The sequence below is a fragment of the Ananas comosus genome, linkage group 12 (genome assembly GCF_001540865.1).
Source record: "Ananas comosus cultivar F153 linkage group 12, ASM154086v1, whole genome shotgun sequence".
NCBI classification, from domain to species: Eukaryota; Viridiplantae; Streptophyta; class Magnoliopsida; order Poales; family Bromeliaceae; genus Ananas; species Ananas comosus.
The window spans coordinates 603,072-627,614 of record NC_033632.1 but is presented as its reverse complement, the minus strand read 5'-3'; the positions used below and the strand labels follow the sequence as shown (position 1 = coordinate 627,614).

Here is a 24,543-nt window from a genome sequence, read left to right as displayed (position 1 = left end):
CTCTCAAGATAAAATAATATAGTCTGTTCCAAGAAAATTACTAATATTTAGTACATCAGTGTCTTCAAAATACACAACTGCCAAGAGTACTGTTGATCGAATCAATAAGGGCTAACAAGAGTACGGTAAAAACATATTTGGATACCATGGGAAAAAAATTACACATTCTTGTCCAAAAACTTACCAATATTTAGTATAGGTAATGTTTTCTGTATATACATCAATGTCTTTAGATTATACAACTGTACGTCAAAGATATCGCTGAAGAAGAGAGATAAGAATATGAGCACTGCTGTTAGTACATTCCAAAAAGAATGTACACCTCCTCTAATGGATAAAAATCAATCATTATCTTGAATACCTTCTCAATTTTTTTAAAATAATACAATTTGAAAGGATTTTCTAGACCCTAAAATGAAAGAGTGTAAGATGTACATCTAATTATAGAGTGTACAAATAATATTTCTCTAAAAATATATTTGAAACACCCCAGGTTTATTTCAAAATGGCCTTTTATTGGAGGGGATCTTCATACATATTTACCCGAAAAAATAATTTATGCTAACTGTGTTTTGTACAGCAGAGACCAAGCAATATATAGTAAAGAATAGTGACCGGAAGAGACACAAAGTTTCCTGTGATAACCCTGCCATAAATCAAAATCAAAAGAATAAGAAAAGGGCTTAAAAAAGGGGAGGACAAAAAAAGAAATAAAATGTTAAATAGTAACAAAGAAAAGTGGAAGAGCTCTCACGCTGTGCTCATGATGTCTGGGTGCAATTTGTACTCCTCTGCGTAAACAAATGAAAGAACAGCAAGAGGAAGAGCAGCCTACAAGGTACGAGGAAAAATAAAATAAAATAAAACACTAGGCCTCATGCCTCATGGATGAATATTGTTTAGTGGGTAAAAATTAATTTTCACTTATGTTGAGACTGATTAGAAATTATCCCGTAGGAGCAACATTACCAAGGATAATAAAAGAATATATATATATATATAAGCTTGTATTTCAAATTTTAGTTCAAAGAATATTTTCCTTACATGTATGAAAAAAAAATTCCTGCTCCTTATCGTATACCTTCTTTTTTTTTGCTTACTAAAAAAATTGTATTTATCCTTTTGTCACTAAAAAGAACCATGTTTATTCTTTGTTGGTTTACTAAAAAAGTGATAAAAAATAATTAGTTCGTCAACTCTATTCTTACCGGCTAAAAAGTGCCAAAAATTTGCATTTACATCAAACTAAACAACCTTTTAAACTAACTAGGGACTCTTCACTCGTTGAAGCCAAGAGTTGTTTTTGATGATCATGGAACTTTCAGCGATAGACTCAATTAGACTTGACCTAGAATACTTGAAGTATCTAAAAAATAAGTTTCGCGCCTTTTCGATACCATTTGCCTAGCAATCGAAAGGTTTCAAAATCAACAATTTTAATTATTGATGTAAGCCTTTTGCAATTTAATGATGTAAAAATATTCAAATTAGATAAAATTTTAATAAACTTCTTTTTCCTATCTATGACAAGATAAATACCTCCGATTTAAAATTTTAATATTGTATCATTACTTTTTGTGAGATATTTATTTTTAGCTATTATTTTTTATGAGATGTTTAATAAAAATTCTTTTTATTATTTACGGCAAGATTAATACCTCTGATTTAAAATTTTAGTGTTTTATCATCAATTTCATGAGATTATTTTTTTAAACCATTGATTTTGAGCGCTCTTGATCGCTAAGCAAATGATATCAAAAAATCGTAAATCTTGTATTATGAATACTTAAAATAATTTAAGTTTAATGAAATCGATCATTGATTCGGAAGTCCCATTATCAAAAAGAAATTAGGAGCACAAAAGCCTCTTAGCTTCTACAGCACAACAGAAAGGCTAGGCAAGATTATCCTTATCTAAAATTATTCTCTCCCATTGTTACATTTCCAACTACATTAGATTTGAGAGCAGTTGGGCTTTCATTTTGAGGCTCTAACTGTAGGATGTAGATGTAACTACAGCGAAAACCAAACAAAGCTTATTAGCTTGTTCATAGTTGCACTTGCAACGCAGGTTAATTAAAATGCATGCAACCAAACAGCCCTAAGGAGTCTAATCAAGTCCCTTCGTATATATGTAGCTACTATATATGATACTAAACAGAAGCTCTATTTAGACAGAAATCATGAATGAACATCAATACTGAAGGATCGATTTCTCTAGGACCAAATATTTGCACGGAATTGAAATGGATACAAAACTCTAATATTTTTCAACAAACTAGACTAAATTAAACTCCATCTGATCTAATTCAGCAGCTAGCAACAGTTCATATTTTAGGTAATAGATTTGCAGAAGTGTTCTGTGCTTGTTTACCTGTACGATAGCCACACGCAGAAGCGTGCCGCGCAATCCCACAGCAAGTGAAGCTCCGGCCATTATAAGAGGGCCTACAAGGAATTTGATCACTGTGGCAATTATCGCCATACGATAACCACAGGAAATAAACCGTGGTTGTCGAGCCATAAATGTTCCTGCGTGGGGAAATAGAGCTTGTTAATTAAGGAAATTGGAAAAGGAACCTTAGATTAACTTAAACACAATCTTAGTTAAACTTGCATTATTTATTCATAGTAAGAATACTTACCAACACTAAACATGCTTAAGCCAACTGCTGTAGAAGAGATTATCGATAACGAGCCATCTATAATCGTAGGCATCTGTATTCCATACCTACAAAATTTAAGATTTATATCATAATTTTAAAAAGGGCTAATTAAGCACGGGCATATTCTATAGTCGGAGGCTTCTTTTTTTTAATTTCTTCAATTCCAGAACTTTAATGAGCCTCTGATAATGATACTTCGTTTTCTTTGAATTTCTTTACAATTTTGAATACTCTACTTAAACAGATAAGACAAAAAAGCAAAAGCAATTTGTAATTTTCCACAAAAAGATGAGAAAGAGAATTTGAATGATTCTTTCAGGAATTTTTAAGTATGAGTAGACCATGCATTTCTCTTTCTCAGATATTAATACTGCAAGCCCATGCAACAGAAAATGTGAGACTCATCATAAAATGCGAAGACGAAAGAGAACCAAAAAAAAATGAAGAACCTGAAAGCGATGAGCGACCAGAGAAGGCCGAGAAAACTGGCGTAAGTGCTCGGCACCTTCGCAAGCTTCCTGACCGCCACCGCCATTACCTTCCGCACCGGCACCACCTCCGTCTCCCTCCTCCTCGTCTCCTCCTCCTCCGCCGCCACCGCGGCCGCATTCTTTCCACCCCCGTCTCCGGCCCCTGCATTCTCCTCCTCCTTTGTCATCTTCGACAAAACCATATCTCCCCCCTCCGATACCAAAACCGTAATATCAAAATCGGCCGTATCTCCCCCTCCCCCTCCAATGCTAGTATTAGGGTTTTCGGATCGGGGGGCGGCGGCTGTGCGGCGTGCGGCGATGAGTTCGTAGACGAAAATGATGAGATTGTACCACACGATCAATTGGGGGAAGATGATCTGAGCTACCAATACCCCCGCGTCGGGACCGTACATCCCGTTTAGCAAGGGGATTCCGATAATGGCGGTGTTGGGTAGGGTAGCGAGGGAGAACACCGTGACCGCCCACGCGAGCAGTGGCGGGGACGACGACGACGACGACGACGACGACGACGAGGATCGGCGGCGGAGAAGGGCCCAGAGGAGGAGGGCGGCGAGGAGGAGGAGCTTTTCGAGGGAGTCGGCGAGGAGGAGGCGGGGGTTCATGGCGTAGGGGTTGTTGCCGGCGACGATGCGGAAGACGAGGAGGGGGACGGCGAGGACGGCGACGAAGCGGCCGATCCCGGCGCAGTGGTCCGCCGAGAGGACGCGCCACCACCGCACGGAGGCGTAGCCGAGGCCCATGGCCGTGTAGAGCGGCGCCATGGCCGAGACCACGCGGTAGAGATCCGACCCCGAGATCATCGTCTCCTTCGCCCCTCCCCTCCTCCCCTTCCTCCCCCTCCTCCTCCTCTTCTTCTGGAACCTTCAATCTCCTCCTCGATCGCGATCGAATTGGGGAAAATGTTGGGGGAGGAGCAAGCATGCGATGCATCCGGTGCGCATGGTGATGGGGAGGAAGCGGAAGGGTTTATATAGTTGGCGAGGGACACGACGATGATGTGAAGAGGACACGTGGATCAGTCTCATTGGAGAGGACAGTAATGAAACCCTCTCCTTAAACAGCAACAGTGGACCCGGTTCAACACGCCAACAAAGGACCACTCTTCGGCCCTTTACTTGGATGAAACTCTCCAAAACGGAGAGGAATAAAATCGTTTTGTAACCGACCGTCCCTTACGCAGGTGGCAAAAAAGGATTATGGTTGGTATTTGAGATTCAAGTTTGAATTCTAATTGATTTATATTTTCAGTTAAGTTTAAGTGAAATAAACGAAGCGGGTAGCATGCTATTTTTTGCTAAAAAAAAAAAATATATTTTGTAAATGATTATTTTTTAATGTTTGTTTTATTATAATAAAGATAAAGTCAAAATTTAAATTATTCATAATTGATTTCGGCTAATCATAGACCAAATTCAATTACAATAAAGAGCACTAAAGGAAAAAAGTAATTCAAGAATACAATAAATAATGCTTGCTATATTTGAATACTAATGACTCTTTTATTTGATTTACATATTTAATATATAATAAAAATGAATTAATTAAGTTTTGGTATTTTTTTTATTTAGTTTGTATATTTAAAATATAATAAAAATTTGATTAGTTGAATATTAGCATTTGTTTTACTTTATAATTGTATTGGCTTTTATTATTATAATTTATATATAAAAATAAAAATATTTAGTTGTTCTATATTATAATTTTTAATTATACATAAATATATTATATTATTCTTTATTTATTACATGATAATCTATTTTTTTATCACGTTATTTATTATTTATGTCTATATTGTAAGTTTTACGTGACTTACTTTCTATGTAACAAATAGTAGAATTGAAAAAATTTTACTTTCATAGCTATTAAAACAAACAGTTGGAGAGAAGTAAATTTTATCTTAACTTTATTTCGACTCAAAATTCACTTTCACTTAAACAAACAAGGCTACACATAATTGAGATATTTAAATAACTCTAATAATGCCATAAAAGATATCTTTTATGGACTATTAATATATTAAAAAATTTATATAATTTTTTACATTTTNAGATATCTTTTATGGACTATTAATATATTAAAAAATTTATATAATTTTTTACATTTTGTATGTGCATTAATTAATATTTTTTGTCATTAATCTATCAATGTATCAAAAGTTTGTAAATATAGTAGTTTTATTCAAACTATAAGTGGAGGGAGATGAACTGATGGATTAAGATATCCAGGTGTTTAAGATCTTTTGTAATAAATGCGAGATACTTAAATTTATGACTCTAGATTCTATATAACAATACAAGATTTATATTCTGTCTCGAGATACACAGTTAGCGATCATTAGTAAACCAAAAAAACAAATATTTTCAATTAAAGAAAATATAAAAAATAAATGGAATAAGTTAAAAAGATTCATATCATTTTCCGGGCCGAGTTGGCCCTGGGTTGGGCCAATCCAATCCGGCCCAAAAATGATCCTGATCGGTTTTCGCAAAGCACAATATCGGCAACGAGTTGGCCGATGGTTGCCGACTTTTAGAGAGAAAATTAAAATGTATGGAGACCCCTCAGCTATAGGTCATACTGAAAAAGGGCCTTAATATTGTTTTAGGTTAAAATGTACGGAGACCCCTCAACCATATGCTGTTTTGAAACCAGACCTTGAAAGTTTTCTTAGGTAAAAATACATGGAGACTCCAACAACTACAGGCTATTCTGAAATTGATTCTGTCAATTTTTATTTTTATATTTAATAAACTCTTTTATCTTCTATTTTGAAATAAGATCTTGATATAGTTTCGAAGACGGAGTTTTCGACTTCTCATCAAATTTTTATTTGCAAGAAGTATTTAGACTTCACGCAATGAAAACAAAAAAAAATCAAAAGTTGGGAGTTTCAATCAAATTAATATTCACTTTTTTTAATTTAAATTATTTGTTATAGACAAATTAGATTCAGGAAAATCAAACCTCAGGTTCCTATACAAAATCGTCCGTAGTTGAGGGGTTCCTCTGTACATTTTCACCTAAAAAGAGAGCACAAGCCCCTAACCTCTCTCTCTCTCTCTCTCTCTCTTTCTATCTCTCTCTCTGTTTGCGCGCGTCGTCCCCAACCTCGCTAATTTCGACCTAGGGTAAGGATTATCTCAACGATGTCGATTCTCGGAAGTTAGGGTTCCGTTCGATTACTTGGTTAAATGATGCGAAGATTCTGAGAGAAACCCTAATTTGTGCTTCTAGGGTGTTGGAGGAGGGATTAGGCGATGGATCAGAAGAGGAAGGAGCTATTCCGAGCGAAGCTGAGAGAATCCGCGCAGAAGCGGGAGAAGCGCATCGATTCACCTCTTGTAAGGTACTCGGGATTCTTCCTTATCATTGTTCTCTCTCTCTCTCTTTTTAATGCAGTATTTGATGATTCAGTCTACTATAATTGTCCGTGTCGTCGTTATGCTTCTGCTTAAAGCCGCAGGGAACTCTAGTAATTTTTTTTCCCCTGTTTAGTGTGTAGAATTGTTAGTAAAAACATTAACAGATTTTACATTGAAATCGCCCTAATAGCTCCCTGCAACAGCAGAAGCAAAAACTTCTATACGAAGCGAAAGCTCGGAACTTCTCATTTGTTAAGCGCCTAATAGTGCTTCTCAGAGTAGAGAAGCAGTTTCCGAAGCCAATCGAAATTAGCACTTTCTTAGAACTTTGCCGGCCGGAGTTATAAATTTACTCTTTGCCGCAGAATGTTATATTTGTGTATAATAATAGTTATATTTAAGGTTTAATCAGGGTCAGAGATGGAAATCTAATTATACCTTTTTGTTGTTTAGGTATAATGAATTCGATCAGGCTGTTTGCAAAGTGTGCAATTTCACTTTGAAATCTGAATCACATTGGCCTGCGCACCAGGTCTCGCGAAAGCATCATGAGGTAGTGTTTTCACTCTTACAATCTCTATTTAGTACTATTTTCATTTTAAGAACTACTTATAAATTTCACTATCTATTATGTTGAAACAAGAAGCTGCTTTTTCGTATAGCCGGTTGAGTATGCTGTTTTTATATCTATAAAGGCAGCAGGGGTTTTTAAGATATTCTGACCCATTTTTCTTTTCACAGGCTATTGAGAAGTTAAGAGCTGCCGCTGCTGCTTCTGGAGTGGCTCGTGGCAATAGTGTAAATCAGGAACAACCAACAGAGGTGCAGAAGACAAGGCCATCTTCGACGCTACCTGCAGATTTTTTCGAGAATAAAGATTCAAAAAAGCAAAAGATTGGTAAGATTCTTCTCTTAAGCTGGTCCTTTGAGAAACTTCTCACACCGTCTCTTAAAAGTCAGAATGACAGACGCTGAATTCTAAATAACATGCTTGATTCAGTAGCTAATATTATCTCCATCAGTTCTCTTTCTGATTTATATTACAAAATTGACCAGTCTCCTTAGATTTGTTCTGGCTAAAATGCAGAAGCCCTGTGAATACAGAAACATATTCATATCTTAATACACGCTACCTATACCGATAGTAATTGCCTGGCAAGTTTGCGATCGTATTTGTTCATTCAAGGGCTAATTGCCATTGTTGGATAGCAGTTTCATTCCATGCTACTAATATTAATTATATTATTTGTAGATGTCTTCTTTTTGCCATTTTTTGTTATCTTAAAGTGTAAGTGTATAACTCTCTCTTATCTCAGGCAACTCAATTTTACTTTGCAACTAATAAGAAAATTCATTTGTAGATGCTAGCGCTGAAGAAAGGGCCCGATTTGCCAGCTCACAAGTTGAGCCTAGAAGTCAAGAAGTATCTCCATCTTCAAGCAGCTTGTTGGAACGGACCCACTCTGTGACAAAGACAAATGAGCTTGCTGGTGTTTATACTAAAGAAACGCAAGGACCTCAAAACAGACCCACTACCAAACTGGGTGAGACATCAAGAAAGACAGACGGTAAGGAAGCCAAGCAGGGCAGGGGATCTCTTCCCGAGACTTTCTTTGATGGCACGAATAGAAGTGAAAATCAAAATGCTAAACTGCTTAAGCAAACAGCAGTAGAAGACGTTAGTTCTGAAAGAATGCCGCTGAAGAATGCTCTTCCTGACGGCTTCTTTGATAAGCAGTTTGACCAGGCTAATGAAGCATCAAGTTCAGCCAACGCTGTGGAAGCTAAGCAAGTTAAAGGAGCACTTCCAGAAGGCTTTTTTGATAACAAAGATGCGGATCTCCGTGCCCGTGGCATTAAACCTGTGAAAATTGACGTCGAGTAAGTTCTTTAGACCATTACTTTTGGCATTATGAAATGTGCATCATGTTCTCTTGTTACTTGAGGAACTTGGTAAATTTATTCATTTATTTGTTGATATTTCTAGGGTTTGATTCACAAGACTGTCAGATTGCTTGTTCCCATGTTAGCAATAACTGATTGTATGTCATGTAGGCTCACTCTTGTAGCTTATGGTGTCGTGAAAACACTGCTATTTTCGCATAAAGATTTTGATCTCCTTTTCTTTTAATTAGTTCATTTTCTACCATGTTTCTGTTGACTCTCTGAGTATATGTTTTGAGGTCCAAGCAGTTTAACTTTGGTCAAAACTTTTGCAGTGATGCATACAAAGAATTCGAAAAGGAAATTCAGGACAACTTGCGGGAAGTTGATGATCGGCTTGAAGAAGAAGAGGTTGAAATTTGAATTGTTATACTTGAAATCATTCTTCTTTATGGTTAAAAGAAAGAGATATTTACATATATACCTCTGTAAAGATATTCAATACTTCATAGATGCCTTTCCATCAGTAGTTTACACCTAAACTTGTAGTCACAAATCAGGCGCTCTTTGTAGAAAAGTTTTGTTAACGAATGTCCAACTTTCCCACGAGTTGGATGTTATCCAACTTATGAGAAGGATAGTTTTGTAAGAACTGTAGTTTCAAGGGGCACTTTTGAAAATTCTTTTTTTTCCCCCTTGTGGTATATTTATAACTATATTTTGGAGGATATATATGTGAAAGCACCAAAAAGAACAGTTCAAAATACAATGGCTAATTTATCACGCTGATTGCAGATTGGTGCTGCTGAGGAGAGGGAGGAATATTTGATCCTAGAACAAAGGTGAGAAATTCACTTACTGAGTTATGTATCCAAATACGAAAAGAATTACTTCTCTAGGCTTTAATTCTCATAATATTTTGGTCTTTCCTCCTTTTTCTTTCAAAATTTATCAGGGAATATAGGGAGAATGTGGATATGGTGAAGCAGAAGCTCGTGGAGGTAAAAGCTGCGAAGATTGCAAGAGCTAAGCAAAAGCCTGCGGTTGTTACTAAGGAATTGAGTGATGAATCCTCGAGTGATGAAGGTGACGACGATGATGAGATTTTCTCTATGGACTGGAGAGCGCAGCATTTGTAGAAGCAATGTAAGGTTTGCGTTTACTGTTGAAAAGTGATTGCTTTGGGTAGTTGGCGTAATCGCGATGGTAAAACTTAAAGCTGCCTTTGTTGAATGATATCACTTAAACCGGTCTTATAAACTATACTGGTCCCTGAATTATGGCACTTTTCCAGATGGGTGCCTCAACTTTTGAAACCGATCATAAACTACCAGATAATACGTGTGCTCCGACCAACCATGTGCCCCCCTAAAACTTTAATTTTCTACTAAGTCTGTTCCCTTTTCTGTCGATTGCATTAATCAATGTGAGGGCATCTATCAGTTTAGGGACATCTGCCATCATTTTGCTTCCGCATCACTAATGGCTGCCAGGAAAAACTGAAGAAATAAAGAGTATTTGGTTGGTTGAACCTCATGGATTATTCCGATAGTGTTTTCAAAAATTTTTACCGTCGTTCAGGGGATTCAGTGCATTTACCCCAATTAATGATTTTTGTGTACAAGGTGCTTCAATTTTTCCTCGAGGGTATACTTTTTTTTAACTGTAATTGTTTGGTCAATTTCTGAAGGATGTAGCTTGAAATTTTTGTAATATGGTCGGATTTTTTGGATCTCACATCTACTGTATGGAATCGCAGGTGATGCACAACTATGGTTGCTGCTTTCTTCGTTTGGACGCTGTTTCTCATACTTGTTGCTGGCCATTTTATTGTTTGGAAAAGTGAACACGAGATTTAGCTTTTGTAATAATCATATTGCCCATTACAAATGTTTATAGAGAGTGTTAAGAGTGTTAGCGTTAATGTCGTAGTGGATGGAGATGGAAGGATTTGCACCGATGGAGCTTCCTCTGAAGTGTTAGTTGAGTAAAGTTGCTCGAAGTAGGATAACAGTTTTTGTAATTCAAATTTAGAGAACAGCTTTTTATTGTAGCAAAAACGTAGTTCAAATTACAGCTTCTAAGAGCTCATTTCAGCCTCTATTTGACTTGCACAGAAGTTATTAACTTCCTATGAATCAAATGTGGTGGTTCAATAACACAAATGATATGAGCTAGAATTGCACTAATAACTTCATGTGAACCTACCATTACCACATTTTCTTTATAAAATGTGGAGCCAATACATCTGGTGTTTCTGATAGCCTAAAATATTAGGTCAAAAGCTGTGTCTGAGACATCTTGTTGTTCCAAATAATATGTCTCGACCATAATACAGAAAATCAAATTATGCAAAGAAAATACTGGTACAACATAATGATGAATGAATTTAATCGCCAAATTTCCCTCAACTTTTGAAGAATTTAAATGTTGAGAGCATTTGATTTGGTCTTAGTCACACGTATATTCCCAACCCGATCTCTTTGGGATCAGTTTCCACCATCCAAGGAGGCCTGCGAATGACAAAGTTTTGCATGTAAGTTCAACTGAATCTAGTAAATTGGTTTATATATATATACACACACACACATAGAAACAAACACATCCCTGCAAAATCAGATTTGTCACATATAACTTAATTTGTTACATATATAACCCTTTTTTTAAAAACATTGTGCTCTTTAGGAAAAAAAAAAAAAAAAAAAGCTCTTCCGACTGTAAAGCCAACTTCAATTTCTGTAAGATGGATGCGCTTTCAAGAAGAATAAAACGAAAATTCGGAAAATGCGTGCAGTATATATTATGTTATGCAAGGAAAAGGTCCTCAGCATAAAGATAAAGAGCTCTGGGAAGGGATAAAGAGGATTTACTTGTTCATTATAAAATTAACTGTTCCTTGAGCTGCTCGATCGAGAAGCACTTCTCTTGCTTCTACCGCAATCCCCTCCGGCTGCATTGGATCAACAGTTGAAAAGATGGTCAACTAAGGAGAATTCTTTCGGTACATTGTGTAACTTGTTTTCTGATATGTGTGACCCACCTCTTCTGGAAACCAAACTCCAGGTTGTGTGCTTCCCTCAAGAACTGCTAGAGCAAATGCAGCTACTGAGAATCCCACTGATCTGACAGTGCCGATTTTGCAAAGTTCAACACCAAACTTGATTTAGTAAATTTAAATAAATCGGCAAAGTTCAACACCAAACTTGATTTAGTAAATAAACATTCACAAAAATAAATGTGATTTACATAAAATATGAAGTGACAACATTTCAGAGCAGTACTATATTTTCTGATAAGTCAGATATACCTATAAATATTGGTGCACTCGATCGAGCCAATCTATACATACACATCTAAAAATGGTTGGAAAAGATTTAGAATACAGTCCATCTCTCTTCATCTTTTATTCTAATTAGAATAAAAGCTTTGAGATAATGGTTCTCAAAGCTTAATTCGAGCTAAAAACTCTCTGATTCTGATATTCAGATACATAACACTCAGATTCTTGTAGTTCTCACAATATATATATATATATATATATATATATATATATATATATATATATATATATATATATATAATTGATTTCTTTCCTTTGTTACTAGTGCGAGAAAGTTTTGAGAACTTACATGGATAGGTTTCTATGCGTGAATAAACTGAGAGTATTACGTCCCTTTGAACACTCCAAGTCTACCTGCACAAGACAAGTGTGATCAAACCAACAAGGAGAAACATGAGTATATGCACTCATATGAGCCCATACATGTGCCTATTCAGAAATACTAGACTAAAAACCAGCATTGAAAAATATCATGAATTTTGAGTAACTTTCGCACCCTCATCGAGACTTGCTGTCCTGCAATCCCGTCGATTGCTCGAACCAACGGGTCAATGAGTTCAACCAATTTTTGCACCTTCTTTTTATCTCTTAGAATATCCTGTGAAATACTGAAATGAATTAGTTTAATAAGAACATTAAGAGGCCAATTTCTTTTGCATACCTTAAGAAAGCTTCAAATGAGCTCAAGACCATATCAGTTGAAAGAAGATTTTACATGTGTCAGAAACCAAGCTTTCGATATGAAAGTTGAGATTATTAAGGGCTACATAATTAAGTAGATAATTTTGCAGCGGCCATGTAAAAAAAAAAAAATGAAGAACATACCGGTGGAAGAAAATTTACTACGGCTTGCATTCCCCAATTCCAAAAGAAGGGTGCAGTCCCAAATCGAGCGCTAACAGTTGGAACACCTAAAATCTCATGGGCGCTCCTAACTTCCGGTAAGTTCCTGAAAAATATACTAAATTTACCTGAAAAATATACTAAATTATAAGGAGATAAATATTATACTCGTGGAGCAAAGGTATAGAGAAAGATGGTGCGTTTTAAAGGCTTACAACAAGTAAACATCTTTTTTCTTGACCCCTTTTCCAAAATCAATTGTAAGTCCTCCACTATATGGCTTCAGCTTGATCTGTTTTCCTGATTAAAGAGTAAGTTGTATCAGTTATTGTCTACTTTAAAAGAGAAATGGCTTAAAACTTAGACAAGCTGAAACTTGCCACATGATCTATAAAGACTTCTATACAAATATCCTATAGAAATCATCCATGTAATATATACCCCTGTGAAAATGCAATTTCTCAGAGAAATATCATTATCTCAAGTTGAGGATTCATTGAATTTATGGTGGGAATTTGGTTGTCGCTTAAAAGGAAGTGTAACGACCCAGCCCACTAGCAACAATAACTCGTTGGGCCCAACAACCGGGCCAAAATGCTTAAGCCCAGTTATTATTACTAGTGTCTAAGTCTCATATAAACCCAATGACAACCCCTTTCCCATCCGATGTGGGACTATTGGGGTGTCACAGACTCCCCCCGTTAAGGCCCTGACGTCCTCGTCAGTCCAATCACACACAGCCCAAGATCACCAGGCGATGTGAGACTCGTCTCGCTAGCCCGTCATCCAGACCCTGGCTCAGCCGAGACTCGCCACACATGTCCAGCTGGTGAACCGGCTCTGATACCAAATGTAACGACCCAGCCCACTAGCAACAATAACTCGTTGGGCCCAACCACCGGCCCAAAATGCTTAAGCCCAGTTATTATTACTAGTGTCTAAGTCTCATATAAACCCAATGACAACCCCTTTCCCATCCGATGTGGGACTATTGGGGTGTCACAGGAAGCTCTCGAAAGAAGGGCATTACTGTAAAATTAAGATTTTGAAAGGGATTTTGCAAAAAAATATATATATAAATGTGAGTAGACAATGTTGTAGGAGTATGTAAGTACATATCAGTAACCTTTATTATAAGCAATAACATCCTCTCCAAGCAGCAAGAAACTTGTCGCCAATATTGTTGGGCCTGCGCCACCAGAACCTGCAGTATAGTAGAAGAATCTGAAAAGATACTTTAGCAAGGTATAGAGTGTGAATATGCCAATGTATATACAAACATACCGGAGGTTACTTGTTCTTTACAACAAGGGAAATGGAAAAAGAAATAATTTAAAATTATTCAGAAGCTTCCATTCATTAGACCAAATTAAGCATGATAGTTTGCGATGCTTCGATCTTTACATGAAATTTCTTACATACTAACCTTAGCCTCTCTGGTTCACCAGCATTCTCACTTTTCGCAGCACGAACAAGCTCAGCCGCCATAACTGTTGCAAGAAACAGAAATGGTACATCAATAAAAGTTATTTAGAACCTTCCTGATCTCTCTTCATGAAATCTGTGACATGTCAATGTAGATTTCATTAAATTGGTAGATGAGCATTTCCTTTCTCTAAGAATTGGTTCCATTTAATGCCTTGAAACATAATCAAACATATTCAACTATGATTTCATTATGGCAATGTCTGCACAGTAGTATTATTGGTGAGAACCAATTCCATCCAAACACAGCTCACCAATTACCTAACCACATGCAATTCCAACTACCACAGACCATTAAATTTGTTTTTTTTTTTTTAATCACCTCTCCATCTATCAAACTACAACTAGAATAATGTCACATCTAAACACTCAGTTGAACTCAAAGCGGTTCTCTAATATCTAAAAAAGTCATGTTTAAAAGAAAAATTCAAGAACAATGAACTTACAAAAAAAACAAGTACAGAATTTGCCAACCACTTCCGTGTTCATGAATTTGATAGAGGTCCTCAAAATGTAGTGATAATAAAGAGCAAATGGAGGAGTATTGCAATACTTTCTTTGGAAAAACAAAATAGAAATATTAAACTACTATACTGTGCCATATAAAGAAACACCATTGCTCACTCCAGGATATATTCCAGCTGTTGTTATAGCTGGAACACCAGCAGCTATTGCTTCTTTGTGGAAACCTTTCGCTCGCCATGCATAGTCCGTGTCATCACAAACATCAACATATGCTGTCTGTTGGCAGAAAAAAGAAGTTTGTAAGTGATTCTTCATTCAGTGAAAGGAACAAACAGGTAGGGGCTTTAACATATACCCTTAAACACCCGTCAAGAAATGTAGCTTCCTAAAGAAATAGACTTATATTAACTTAGGCAATCAAACTATCTCATGGGGAAGCTGTATTTGAATTCGATATATATATATTTTTTAACAGTTTTTGAAGAGCACGTATGAAAATTCAGATTTCACAGGGAATATTTTTGGAGGAGTATGTAGTAAATATCTCAAAAAGTTAACAATGTCAAATTTAATGAATAATTAGTACACAAACTATCACATTTTCACCTTCGTAGATATGGCTGCTTCCAAGACGGTGCATTTCTCTTTGCATTGAAAAGGTCCAGCAGCATGAACTACTAGATCCACATCTGAGGCAAAACATATTTTTCTTAGTTTCACTTTGAATTTGGTAAGACAACAAATTCTCCAAATATGTAAGTAGTTAGAAAAATTAGCATGCTATATTCAACGTCCGAGCTTGAGATTGAGGGCCAGATGCGGAATTTTGAGGGTAGAGGTTTTCAATTAAATGCCGGATAGACCTGTCGGGATTTAATTTATAGAATGTGCTTTCAGGCTTTTGGGCCATCCTAAATTGGCATTTAGGATATGAAACCGAAATATTTATGTTATTGAACATGCTGGCATTCCCTAAGAATTCATTAAGAACCTAACACATGACACCAAAATATTCATGAAAAAGAGAAAAGCTGAGATGTTTTACGCACCTTTTAAAGCTGCTTCCAAGATGCTTGCATCATCAATGTTAACCTCAACAAACTCAGAGTTTTCTCCAAGTTTAGATACCAAAGCAACGCCTTTCTCCCTGCCAACAGAGGAAAAAAAAAATGCAAAACTTCACAATTAAAAGGAATGTATTCTTGGACCAGGAAAAAAAGGAATTCCAAATAATCATGTTTGAATAAATGGAACAACTTTTGGTTATTTTAGATAAGATCAGAAAAAGTTGCATTTTATCTGTAGACACAGGTTGTCAATCGAATATGCTTAAACATCAAATATCGCTAACTATAAAAATACTATTTGAGTAGAGCTGTTCAAAGAAACACCCGCATCTTCATCACCTAAAGCCCCCAAACTGCTTTCTATGTAGCAAAAGCAGAAGCTCCGAATTGGGCCTTCGAGCTCCAAAGCTCATTTCAGCTCATGGCGAAAGCAAAAGCTTTCGGCCTTCAATTTGCCAAGTGCCTTATAGCTTTTGCTACATAAAAGGTGTCAAATGAGATGTGCTTAACCATTAAGCCTGAAGAGTAGAATCTTCAAATTAGAGCTTTCTCATCTCATGCAAGTCCCGAAAGCTCATTTGAGCTTCAGGCCACAGCAATTCCAGAAACTAGGCCAAAACAGGCACCTTTACATCATCATGAACCACAACTACAGCGAGTTTAACCAAATCGAAAGCACACACAAATATGCGGCTTCTAAACGCTAAGTCGAGAGACGATTACCGATTTCTCCCTCCGACGAGTATACGAAGGTCGGGGAGAAGCTTCGAGAGCGCAACGGCCGTTGATCCCCCGACCCGCCCCGTCCCTCCCAACACGAGCACCCGCGATTTCGCGGGCTCGGCCCCGGCGCTCCCGCCATTTTTCGAAATTGCGGCGGCAACGCCGGCGAGGGAGAAACGAAGCTCCCGCCATGGCCCCGTGTATGTGCGTGGTGCGTGTGTTTTTTGTTTTTGTTTTTTTTTTTTTAAGGGGACGAGGTGAGGGGGTGTTATCGAGACGTTTAAAAAGTGGTGGGTGTGGTGTGATATTGGATGAGGCCACGTGGACCGTTTATCTATTTTGCAGAAAAATTTTGATCGAATTATTTATTTAATTTTTTATTAAATAATTATAGTAGATAAGTATTAAAGAGAAAATATATATTTTTTAAAGAAAGGTACCGGGCCTTAATGGCCCAATAGGCCGTGCGTCGGACGGTGTTGGCCCACGGGCCTGTGGCTGTAGTACGTACGGTCGATATCAATCACTTATTAAGCTACACCTACCAACGGACGGCCTAGATTTGCCGAAGGCGACCTTATTCTATTCGCTTTAACTCTTTTAATACGTATCGATTCGTGCCCGCTATCATCTACCTATATTACCGCTTCTCTCTCTCTCTCCCTCTCTCGATCTCGCCCCGAAAAGAATGGAGGCGGAAACCCTAAAGAGAAACCCTAGGAAGGAAACCCTAGCGGCAGCGGCCATGGCGAACTACGACCTCACGTCGCGCATCGCGCCGCACCTCGACCGCCACCTCGTCTTCCCCCTCCTCGAGTTCCTCCAGGAGCGGCAGCTCTACGACGACGACGAGATCCTCAAGGCCAAGATCGAGCTCCTCAGCCAAACCAACATGGTCGACTACGCCATGGACATCCACAAGTCCCTCTACCACACCGATGACGTCCCCCAAGGTCCCTTCTCTCTCTCTCTTACTACTGCTACTATTATTACGCTCTCCAATTCGATCTCTGTTCCTTCTTGTTGTTGTTGTTGTTGTCGGTGTTTTTGGTGGTGTTTGTGATGCGGATCTAGGGTTTGTGTTTGGGCAGAGATGATCGAGAGGAGGGTGGAGGTGGTGGCGCGGTTGAAGTCGCTGGAGGAGTCGGCGGCGCCGCTTATCTCCTTCCTACAGAGCGCTACGCTGGTCCAGGAGCTGCGGGCGGATAAGCAGTACAACATCCAGATGCTTCATGATCGATTTCAGGTTGTCCTCCTATTTAATTCTCTATAATTCTCTCCCTTTCTTTGTTCCTTTTGATTAATTAAAAAAAAAAGGTCTAATGTATTAGTTTGGTGACGATATCGTTGATTTAGCAGTTCCAAGGGGCAATTTTGAACTTCAAACTCCCAGTTTCTGTTTCCCAATGACATCTAGTAGAAACTTTGGCTAATAGAAAAGTTGGGAGCTTCTCCTGTAGTGGGAAGCGGAGATGAGCTTCTGATACCTAGAAGCAGAAGGTTCAAGTTGAAGCTTCTGAATCTGCTGCACAAAGAAGCTGCTGCATGATTTTAATACAGTGCTTCTTGTCATAGCACTTCTTCTGTATCACTTCATTAATTTGCATTATACCATACAGCAAGGGGCCAAATAGGCACTTAGGCTTGTTTGGTCAGGCTGGAGATTCTGCAGAATTGCTGGTTGCGTAGAGCTCTTTGAAGAAGCACCAATAACTCTCTAAATAAAATGCCCCTAAAGTTTTCTGCTTTGGGACTAGAGAAGTTGGTTCCTTTAGTTTAGCCAAGCCAACAAGGCACTAGTTATATTTACTTTCATATGTTAGTTTTAGATTTTAAAAGTGTAAGCAAGGGAGAAGGTTGAACGTCTATTCTAAATGGTTCGTTTGTTAACTGAGCAGATTGGTCCGGATCAGATAGAGGCTTTGTATCAGTATGCGAAATTTCAGTTTGAGTGCGGAAACTATTCTGGAGCTGCTGACTACCTGTACCAGTATCGTGCACTATGCACTAACAGTGATAGAAGCTTGAGTGCACTTTGGGGGAAGCTTGCGGCTGAGATTTTGATGCAGAATTGGGATGTTGCACTTGAGGAGCTCAATAGGTTGAAAGAGATCATTGATTCGAAGGTTAGATTTTTTTTTTCTCTATAGTGCATACGGAAACTTGTATGTTTTTCTTTTTTATATGTTGTTTTGGGTGATTCCATTTTTTTCATATTATTTGCAGAACTTTGCTTCTCCTTTAAATCAACTGCAAAATAGGATATGGCTGATGCACTGGAGCCTCTTCATTTTCTTTAACCATGAAAATGGGAGAAATGGGATAATCGATCTCTTTTTCCAGGACAGGTTTGTGGTACTTAGTTTAATTTGCCAATTTGATGCCATTTATCCCTAGTTACATAATATAGGCTATATAGCAGAAAGTAAATGGAAGGAGATATGTTTTCTTTCATCTCTCAACTGTGTATGTGTTAAAGCCCAATCCTGATAATTCAGATAATGAAGTACCTTAGATAACTAAGCAAGGCCTGTTGATCTTATGTTATACATCTAGAAAGTATCTATCTAGTCTTTTTCACAGTGGAAAGTTCACAAAAGCACATGCTAACTTTTGCTTATGTTGTTTGTGACATGGGCACATAACACTTCACATCAAAACTAGGCAGGTCTCTAATTAGCTTCAGAAACCAGCTGAGCCACAATTTGGAATCCTTCTTAGTACTTCTGTCGGGCTTTGTTTGAGATTTGGGTTGTATATCAAGTAGTTTCCGATTATACATCTTTTCAATAGGTTATATTCATTAACATCATTAGGAAAAGGCTAGTCCTTTTTTTTTCTTTTTAATCTATTACTTTAAACACCTAATAAGTCACAACTCTGAGCATGTTAATTAAGGTTTCTCAAGTTTGATGTTGGAGTTGGATTGGACATTTCATTTAGTTAATTTACAGTTAATTTCAAATATTTGAATGAGCTGACAATCTTACTTTTGTGAGGAAAGGTTTAATATACTTTTCTAATCTTCTTTTGTTAATATTCTTTTTCAGGTATCTTAATGCCATTCAGACAAATGCACATCATCTTCTTCGCTATGTTGCAACTGCAGTCATTGTAAACAAAAGAAGAAGAAATATGCTTAAAGAGTTGATCAAAGTTATACAGCAGGAACAACACTGTTACAAGGATCCCGTAACAGAGTTTCTTGAATGCTTGTACATAAATTATGACTTTGAAGGTGCACAGAAGAAACTTAAAGAGTGTGAGCAAGTAAGTTTCATGGATTTTACTCTTTGAGTTGAATCTTTGAATAGTTTGAAAGGATATTAGACTTCATATAGAATATGATAAAAAACTTTCTATTCTTTTGCTTCGTAATTTTGACTTTATTTATGTATTATAGACATTCTGACAAATTCTACTATCTGATGCTAACGAATTTGTATCCATGCTAGGTAATACTGAATGATCCATTCCTTGGAAAGCATGCCGAAGATGGCAACTTCACTACTGTACCTTTAAGAGACGAATTTCTTGAAAATGCACGTCTCTTCATTTTTGAGACCTATTGCCGCATACATCAGTGCATCAATATCAGGTTGGGCTTCTTTTCTCTTTTTTTTTTTCCCTACTTGGTCCTTTTATATGATGGCAACTACATATGTCATGCAATTGATTATCAACTTTAATTGAGGGGCTTTTGTAGGTATTTGCATTACATGTTTAACATGTAGTGGAATTCGGTTATTGTTAACTTTTAAACTGTTAATGAATTTGCAATAATTTTGGAGTAAGTAGGTCACTAATCGGTTAGGGAAAAAAAACGAAATTTTAGAGATTCAAAGAATGAGTTTCTTCTTCTCGAAATTCAAAATTATCTGGGTAGCTTATGATGGAAAGGGACCAGTTTGAATATATCATATGATCAGTGCATGCATGTTTATATCTTGCTCGGATATAAGTGAAAAGAGCTGTGGTTAAAACAACAAAAATGGCCAGAATGCCTTCATCACCTACCAATACCATGCTAAGTTAATACTTCTTCATTGACTTTTATCCACACTGTGGTAGGTAAAATAATCTAACTTGGGTTCAAGTTTAAACTTTGTTTCTTACGTGCTATTGTAATTCAGCATCGGATGGAATCAGGCTATGTCAATTTCCTGTGAAATTTCTGTTTCTGCATACTCAGTAACCTGCCAAATCAGAGTGGAATACAATTTTCTTTCTCAGATAACTTTCCTTTTGTCATTTTCTTTAATGATTTCCTTGGTATACGTAAATGCAATGAATATATCTAGTCTCATAATATTATTTCTGTGATTTTGCCAGCATTTTTCTTATTTAATGTCCCCCTTTTTTTTATGCATATGCTTTTAACGGCATCTATGTATTAAGGTAAAATGCTTATAAGACTGACTTGTAACAGCATGCTTGCGGAGAAGCTGAACATGAATTATGATGAGGCAGAGATGTGGATAATGAATCTTGTTCGAAGCTCGAAGCTTGAAGCCAAAATAGATTCCGATTCAGGGACTCTTATTATGGGGACCAATCATCTCAATGTGTAAGCACTAATACATTGCTTATATATATACTGGGAAAGTATGAATATTATCATATACAGTTATACATCTTGAAAAATGCTGTTTTTTAAATAAGTACCTCTTGTGGGAGTCATCCAATTCAACATTAAAAAATTCCTTTGGTATTATAAAAAGTTTTCTTTTGAAGATGTGTAAATAAATGATTAATCTTTTGTTTTGTATTATAAATTTGTTTTCTATTATGAAGAGAAATATCTTTTCTTTTCTTTTGTGTTTTGTTTTCCTCAGGCACGAGCAGATTATAGAAAGCTTGAAAAATCTTAACATGCGGACCTACATGTTGGCGAAGAACATCGTCGAGCCGGCACAAGCTACACAAACCGCTCGGTAGAAATAAAGCGATCCAACATAGTTCCTATTCCTACACTTTTTTATAAAATTTTTGGAACCTTAGTGTGCCGTCACATATTTTTAGCTGACATCGGAGTTTTATGTTCTTACTAAGAGCAGTATTAGATTAAGATGTACCTTTGATAGTACTTTTGCTTTCTTTGATTTATGAAATTCGTTGCTGAATTTTCTACGTCTTCGACTTTTGTTCTGGTTGGTATTTCACAACAATCTGATATTTACTGAGATTTTTATTTCATCTTCTGCAGCAATTTACTATTATGTAGCGCTATGACTAAGTGTCGTATTTATTTTAAATCTTGGAACTTAATTTGTGGGATAAAATTATTTTTTGAAACTGTAGTCCAAGTAATTTGGACTATTTTAAACTGCTAAAATAGGCAAGCTTCTCATATCAATTGCCGAGGTTCCAATATTACCAAGTTTGGAAGCATTACCCTGTTTGGCCATTAATTTTAAATTAGCAAACTTAAAATTAGATTTGTTGATTGCACGAAGCAATGGGTGCTATCCACAGTAGCCTTGCAAAAAACTCTTCACTCTCTCTCTATTATTTATACAACTATCAATGGCACATAAAAATCCAGTTTTTTATTCATATATGTATATCTGCTTGTATGTCATCCATTCAAATCAACCAACTAGAGTTGTATACTGAAAAATTTTGAACAGCACATCTTATACTTCCCTGTTTTAATTATTCTCCTCCCAACTCTTTCTCCTTCTCTTCATGCCGATGGAACTGTGTAACCTGAAACCATACCAAGTACAACCAATATATGCCAATTAATCTCAGATTAGCTGGTAAGTTAGTACCTAATTAGCTTAGTATGAAGAACTATGATGAAAGAGTGTACACATAATAGTGAATAAATACAGAAGAGCCTCATAGCTTACTTCCGCATTTGCTTCCATGAGCCAAAGGGCGGTCGCAGCGTTCCGCGACGTAGGAGACTTTCTCCATGCTAATGATCTTCTCAACTTCCTTATTTACATGCTTGCACGTGCACGGCATGTCGGTACTCCTTACGACTAAACAACACGTGATAGACGGTGGTATCTGTAAGAAGAGACAATTTCTTTAATTGCTTAAGATATCAGAGTGTGACAAATGTTCCAATATTTTGTAGGTAACAACATAAAAGAGATCGAGTAACTAAACCATAATCCATCTTGATAGAAATGTTGAAAATTAAAGATTTTTAATTTGCTACCTAAATATTTATTTATTTTTTTATTTTTTTTGTTCCAAGTATCTCTATGCAGAACTTGATGATATTTGTAAAGTTTCTAACTATAATCTTTTTTACAAAAGCTTTCTTGTTTTGGAGGGAGGGGAAAAAAAAACTGACAAAGCTTTCTGAATTCAAAAATATGAAAATTTAGGCAGTAAAGAGAAAAAACATGAAACAGAAAACGAGCAGTCGAAGTTCAGAAAGCCATTTCAAAATGCGCTGTACTCCGCACGAGGTCTATACATCAATTTTTACGATTTCACCTATTTTGAAATCCGCAATATGTACCTTTGGACCCTTGATTTGTACAAACTCATAGCAATATTGTATCAAATGCACTATATCGGCCTCGCAAGGGTCTACGGACCATGCCGGACTGAAGATAGCAAGGATGGTAATGGCGAAGGCCAGAAAGCAGAAGAGTTTCTCTTTTGCCATTCCCCTGCTGACGCTCTCTCTCAGTCGTCTCTCTCTCTTCCCTCTTTTACTTACACAATCTCTCTATCTCCCTCTTTTTAGATATGTATTGTAGATGTTGGTGAATGTCTATATATAGAGGGAGGAGTGAAGGAAAAAGAGAAAAAGAAGTGTTGTATAAGGAGTGTAGTTAAGTTCATGTAAAAATTTGGAAAGGAGTCAAAAAGAGGAAGAGAAATTGTAGAAAGTAATTAGAGAGTGCAATAATAGCTTTTAACAATGGACTTCTACTAAGAGGGGAGTCCTAATAGGGCAATTCCTATATCATTTTCTTTTCGACTGTGGCGGCAAGTTTGAATTTCAAAAGGATGATTTGAATTTGAAAAGAGAGTGACTTAGAATCAAATTTATGTTGATAGCATGAAGGGATGGGTACCATCCACAGTAGTCTTTCTCAAAACTCTGTGTGTGTGTGTGTGTGTGTGTGTGTTCGCGCGCGTGTTTCTCTCTATTGTACATGTAATATCAATGACATAGAACAAACAAAGAGTTAATGGAATTTATTTTCATATATAACTGTATTACATATCATCCATTCAAATCAAACAACAAGAGTTGTACACAGCAAAATATTAATGAAAAGTAGATCATAGTTGATCTTTAATTATTCTCCCCTCCAACTCTTTCTCCTTTTCTCTTCATGCCTTTGGAACTGTGTAACCTGAAACCAAACCCAGCACAACAAATATTTAGATTAACTAGTAAATTAATTAATTCCTATAATTAGTTTACTATGAAGTACTTTGGTGAAAGAGTACACATAATATATAAATAAATATAGAAGAGCCTTACTTCCACATTTGCTTCCATGAGCGAAAGGACGGTTGCAGCATTCTGCGACGTACACAACTTTTTCCATGCTGATGGTCTTTTCGACATCCTTAGTTATGTGACTGCACACGCATGGCACGTTGCATTTCTTTATGATTGCACAACACTCCTCAGAGGGTGGTATCTGTAAAAAGGAGCAATTTTTTTTGATATAGATATTGAAACTTTAGAGTTTTTTTTTTTTTTTTTTTTTTTTTTCCATAAAACTTCACTTAAAGTATCTCTACACATAATTTGATGATATGATAAAGTCTCTAACTATAATCTATTCGAAAAGTATCTTGCACAGAATTTGTTCAGATAACAATTTCGAAATGCGTTGTGCTTCACGTGAGGTTGATATATATAACGATTCGACCAATTTTGAATTCAAAAGTACCTTCGGGCCATCTTTTTTCACAAACTGATTGCAATTGTGTACTAAATCCGCTATATCTCCGTCGCAAGCCTCCTCGGCCCGAGCCGGGTCGAAGATAACAAGGATGATAATGGCAAAGGCCAGAAAGCAGATGAATTTCTCTCCTGCCATTCCTTTCTAGATCTATTCTCTCTCTCTCTCTCTCCCTTCGTTTACTTATACAATCTCTGTATCTCTCTTTCTAGATATGTGTTGCAGATGTAGGCGAATGTTTAAGGTTTCAATATATAGAGAGGGGAAAGGAAAAAGACAAAAAGAGTGTTCATGAAGAAAATTGGAAAGGAGTCAGAGAGGA

The 24,543-nt window shown here is 36.8% G+C and overlaps 6 protein-coding genes across 8 annotated transcripts; 2 read left to right on the top strand and 4 right to left on the bottom strand.

Moving 5' to 3' along the window:
* LOC109718822 (probable auxin efflux carrier component 9) lies at positions 415-4,263 on the bottom strand. Its single transcript, XM_020245242.1, has 5 exons — positions 3,116-4,263; positions 2,646-2,731; positions 2,375-2,532; positions 755-831; positions 415-646 (listed from the first exon to the last, which is right to left on the bottom strand). The coding sequence occupies exons 1-5, from the start codon at positions 3,958-3,960 to the stop codon at positions 562-564; spliced, it is 1,251 nt and encodes a 416-aa protein (XP_020100831.1). The 5' UTR covers positions 3,961-4,263; the 3' UTR covers positions 415-561.
* On the top strand, positions 6,187-10,490 carry LOC109718371 (zinc finger protein 830). Of its 3 annotated transcripts, XM_020244575.1 has the most exons (10): positions 6,187-6,288; positions 6,395-6,506; positions 6,976-7,075; positions 7,264-7,420; positions 7,884-8,108; positions 8,190-8,403; positions 8,742-8,817; positions 9,202-9,248; positions 9,362-9,557; positions 10,166-10,490. In XM_020244575.1, the coding sequence occupies exons 2-9, from the start codon at positions 6,418-6,420 to the stop codon at positions 9,543-9,545; spliced, it is 1,092 nt and encodes a 363-aa protein (XP_020100164.1). In that variant the 5' UTR covers positions 6,187-6,288; positions 6,395-6,417; the 3' UTR covers positions 9,546-9,557; positions 10,166-10,490. The 3 variants fall into 3 exon arrangements, with proteins under 3 accessions (XP_020100164.1, XP_020100162.1, XP_020100161.1); XM_020244573.1 differs by having other exon boundaries at positions 7,884-8,403; positions 9,362-9,552; XM_020244572.1 differs by having other exon boundaries at positions 7,884-8,403.
* On the bottom strand, positions 10,577-16,960 carry LOC109718421. Its single transcript, XM_020244665.1, has 15 exons — positions 16,937-16,960; positions 16,770-16,827; positions 16,330-16,663; positions 15,589-15,686; positions 15,146-15,228; positions 14,689-14,815; positions 14,016-14,079; positions 13,716-13,813; positions 12,805-12,889; positions 12,572-12,695; positions 12,243-12,344; positions 12,036-12,100; positions 11,447-11,528; positions 11,277-11,356; positions 10,577-10,919 (listed from the first exon to the last, which is right to left on the bottom strand). The coding sequence occupies exons 1-15, from the start codon at positions 16,958-16,960 to the stop codon at positions 10,862-10,864; spliced, it is 1,482 nt and encodes a 493-aa protein (XP_020100254.1). The 3' UTR covers positions 10,577-10,861.
* LOC109718646 (eukaryotic translation initiation factor 3 subunit E) lies at positions 16,949-21,459 on the top strand. Its single transcript, XM_020244976.1, has 8 exons — positions 16,949-17,282; positions 17,421-17,575; positions 18,228-18,455; positions 18,556-18,677; positions 19,380-19,599; positions 19,785-19,927; positions 20,759-20,896; positions 21,165-21,459. Exons 1-8 carry the CDS (start codon positions 17,018-17,020, stop codon positions 21,265-21,267), a joined length of 1,374 nt encoding a protein of 457 aa, XP_020100565.1. The 5' UTR covers positions 16,949-17,017; the 3' UTR covers positions 21,268-21,459.
* LOC109718645 lies at positions 21,864-23,017 on the bottom strand. The gene is made up of 3 exons (XM_020244975.1): positions 22,811-23,017; positions 22,185-22,347; positions 21,864-22,038 (listed from the first exon to the last, which is right to left on the bottom strand). Exons 1-3 carry the CDS (start codon positions 22,958-22,960, stop codon positions 22,016-22,018), a joined length of 336 nt encoding a protein of 111 aa, XP_020100564.1. The 5' UTR covers positions 22,961-23,017; the 3' UTR covers positions 21,864-22,015.
* Positions 23,522-24,543, bottom strand: LOC109718644. The gene is made up of 3 exons (XM_020244974.1): positions 24,210-24,543; positions 23,792-23,954; positions 23,522-23,660 (listed from the first exon to the last, which is right to left on the bottom strand). The coding sequence occupies exons 1-3, from the start codon at positions 24,357-24,359 to the stop codon at positions 23,638-23,640; spliced, it is 336 nt and encodes a 111-aa protein (XP_020100563.1). The 5' UTR covers positions 24,360-24,543; the 3' UTR covers positions 23,522-23,637.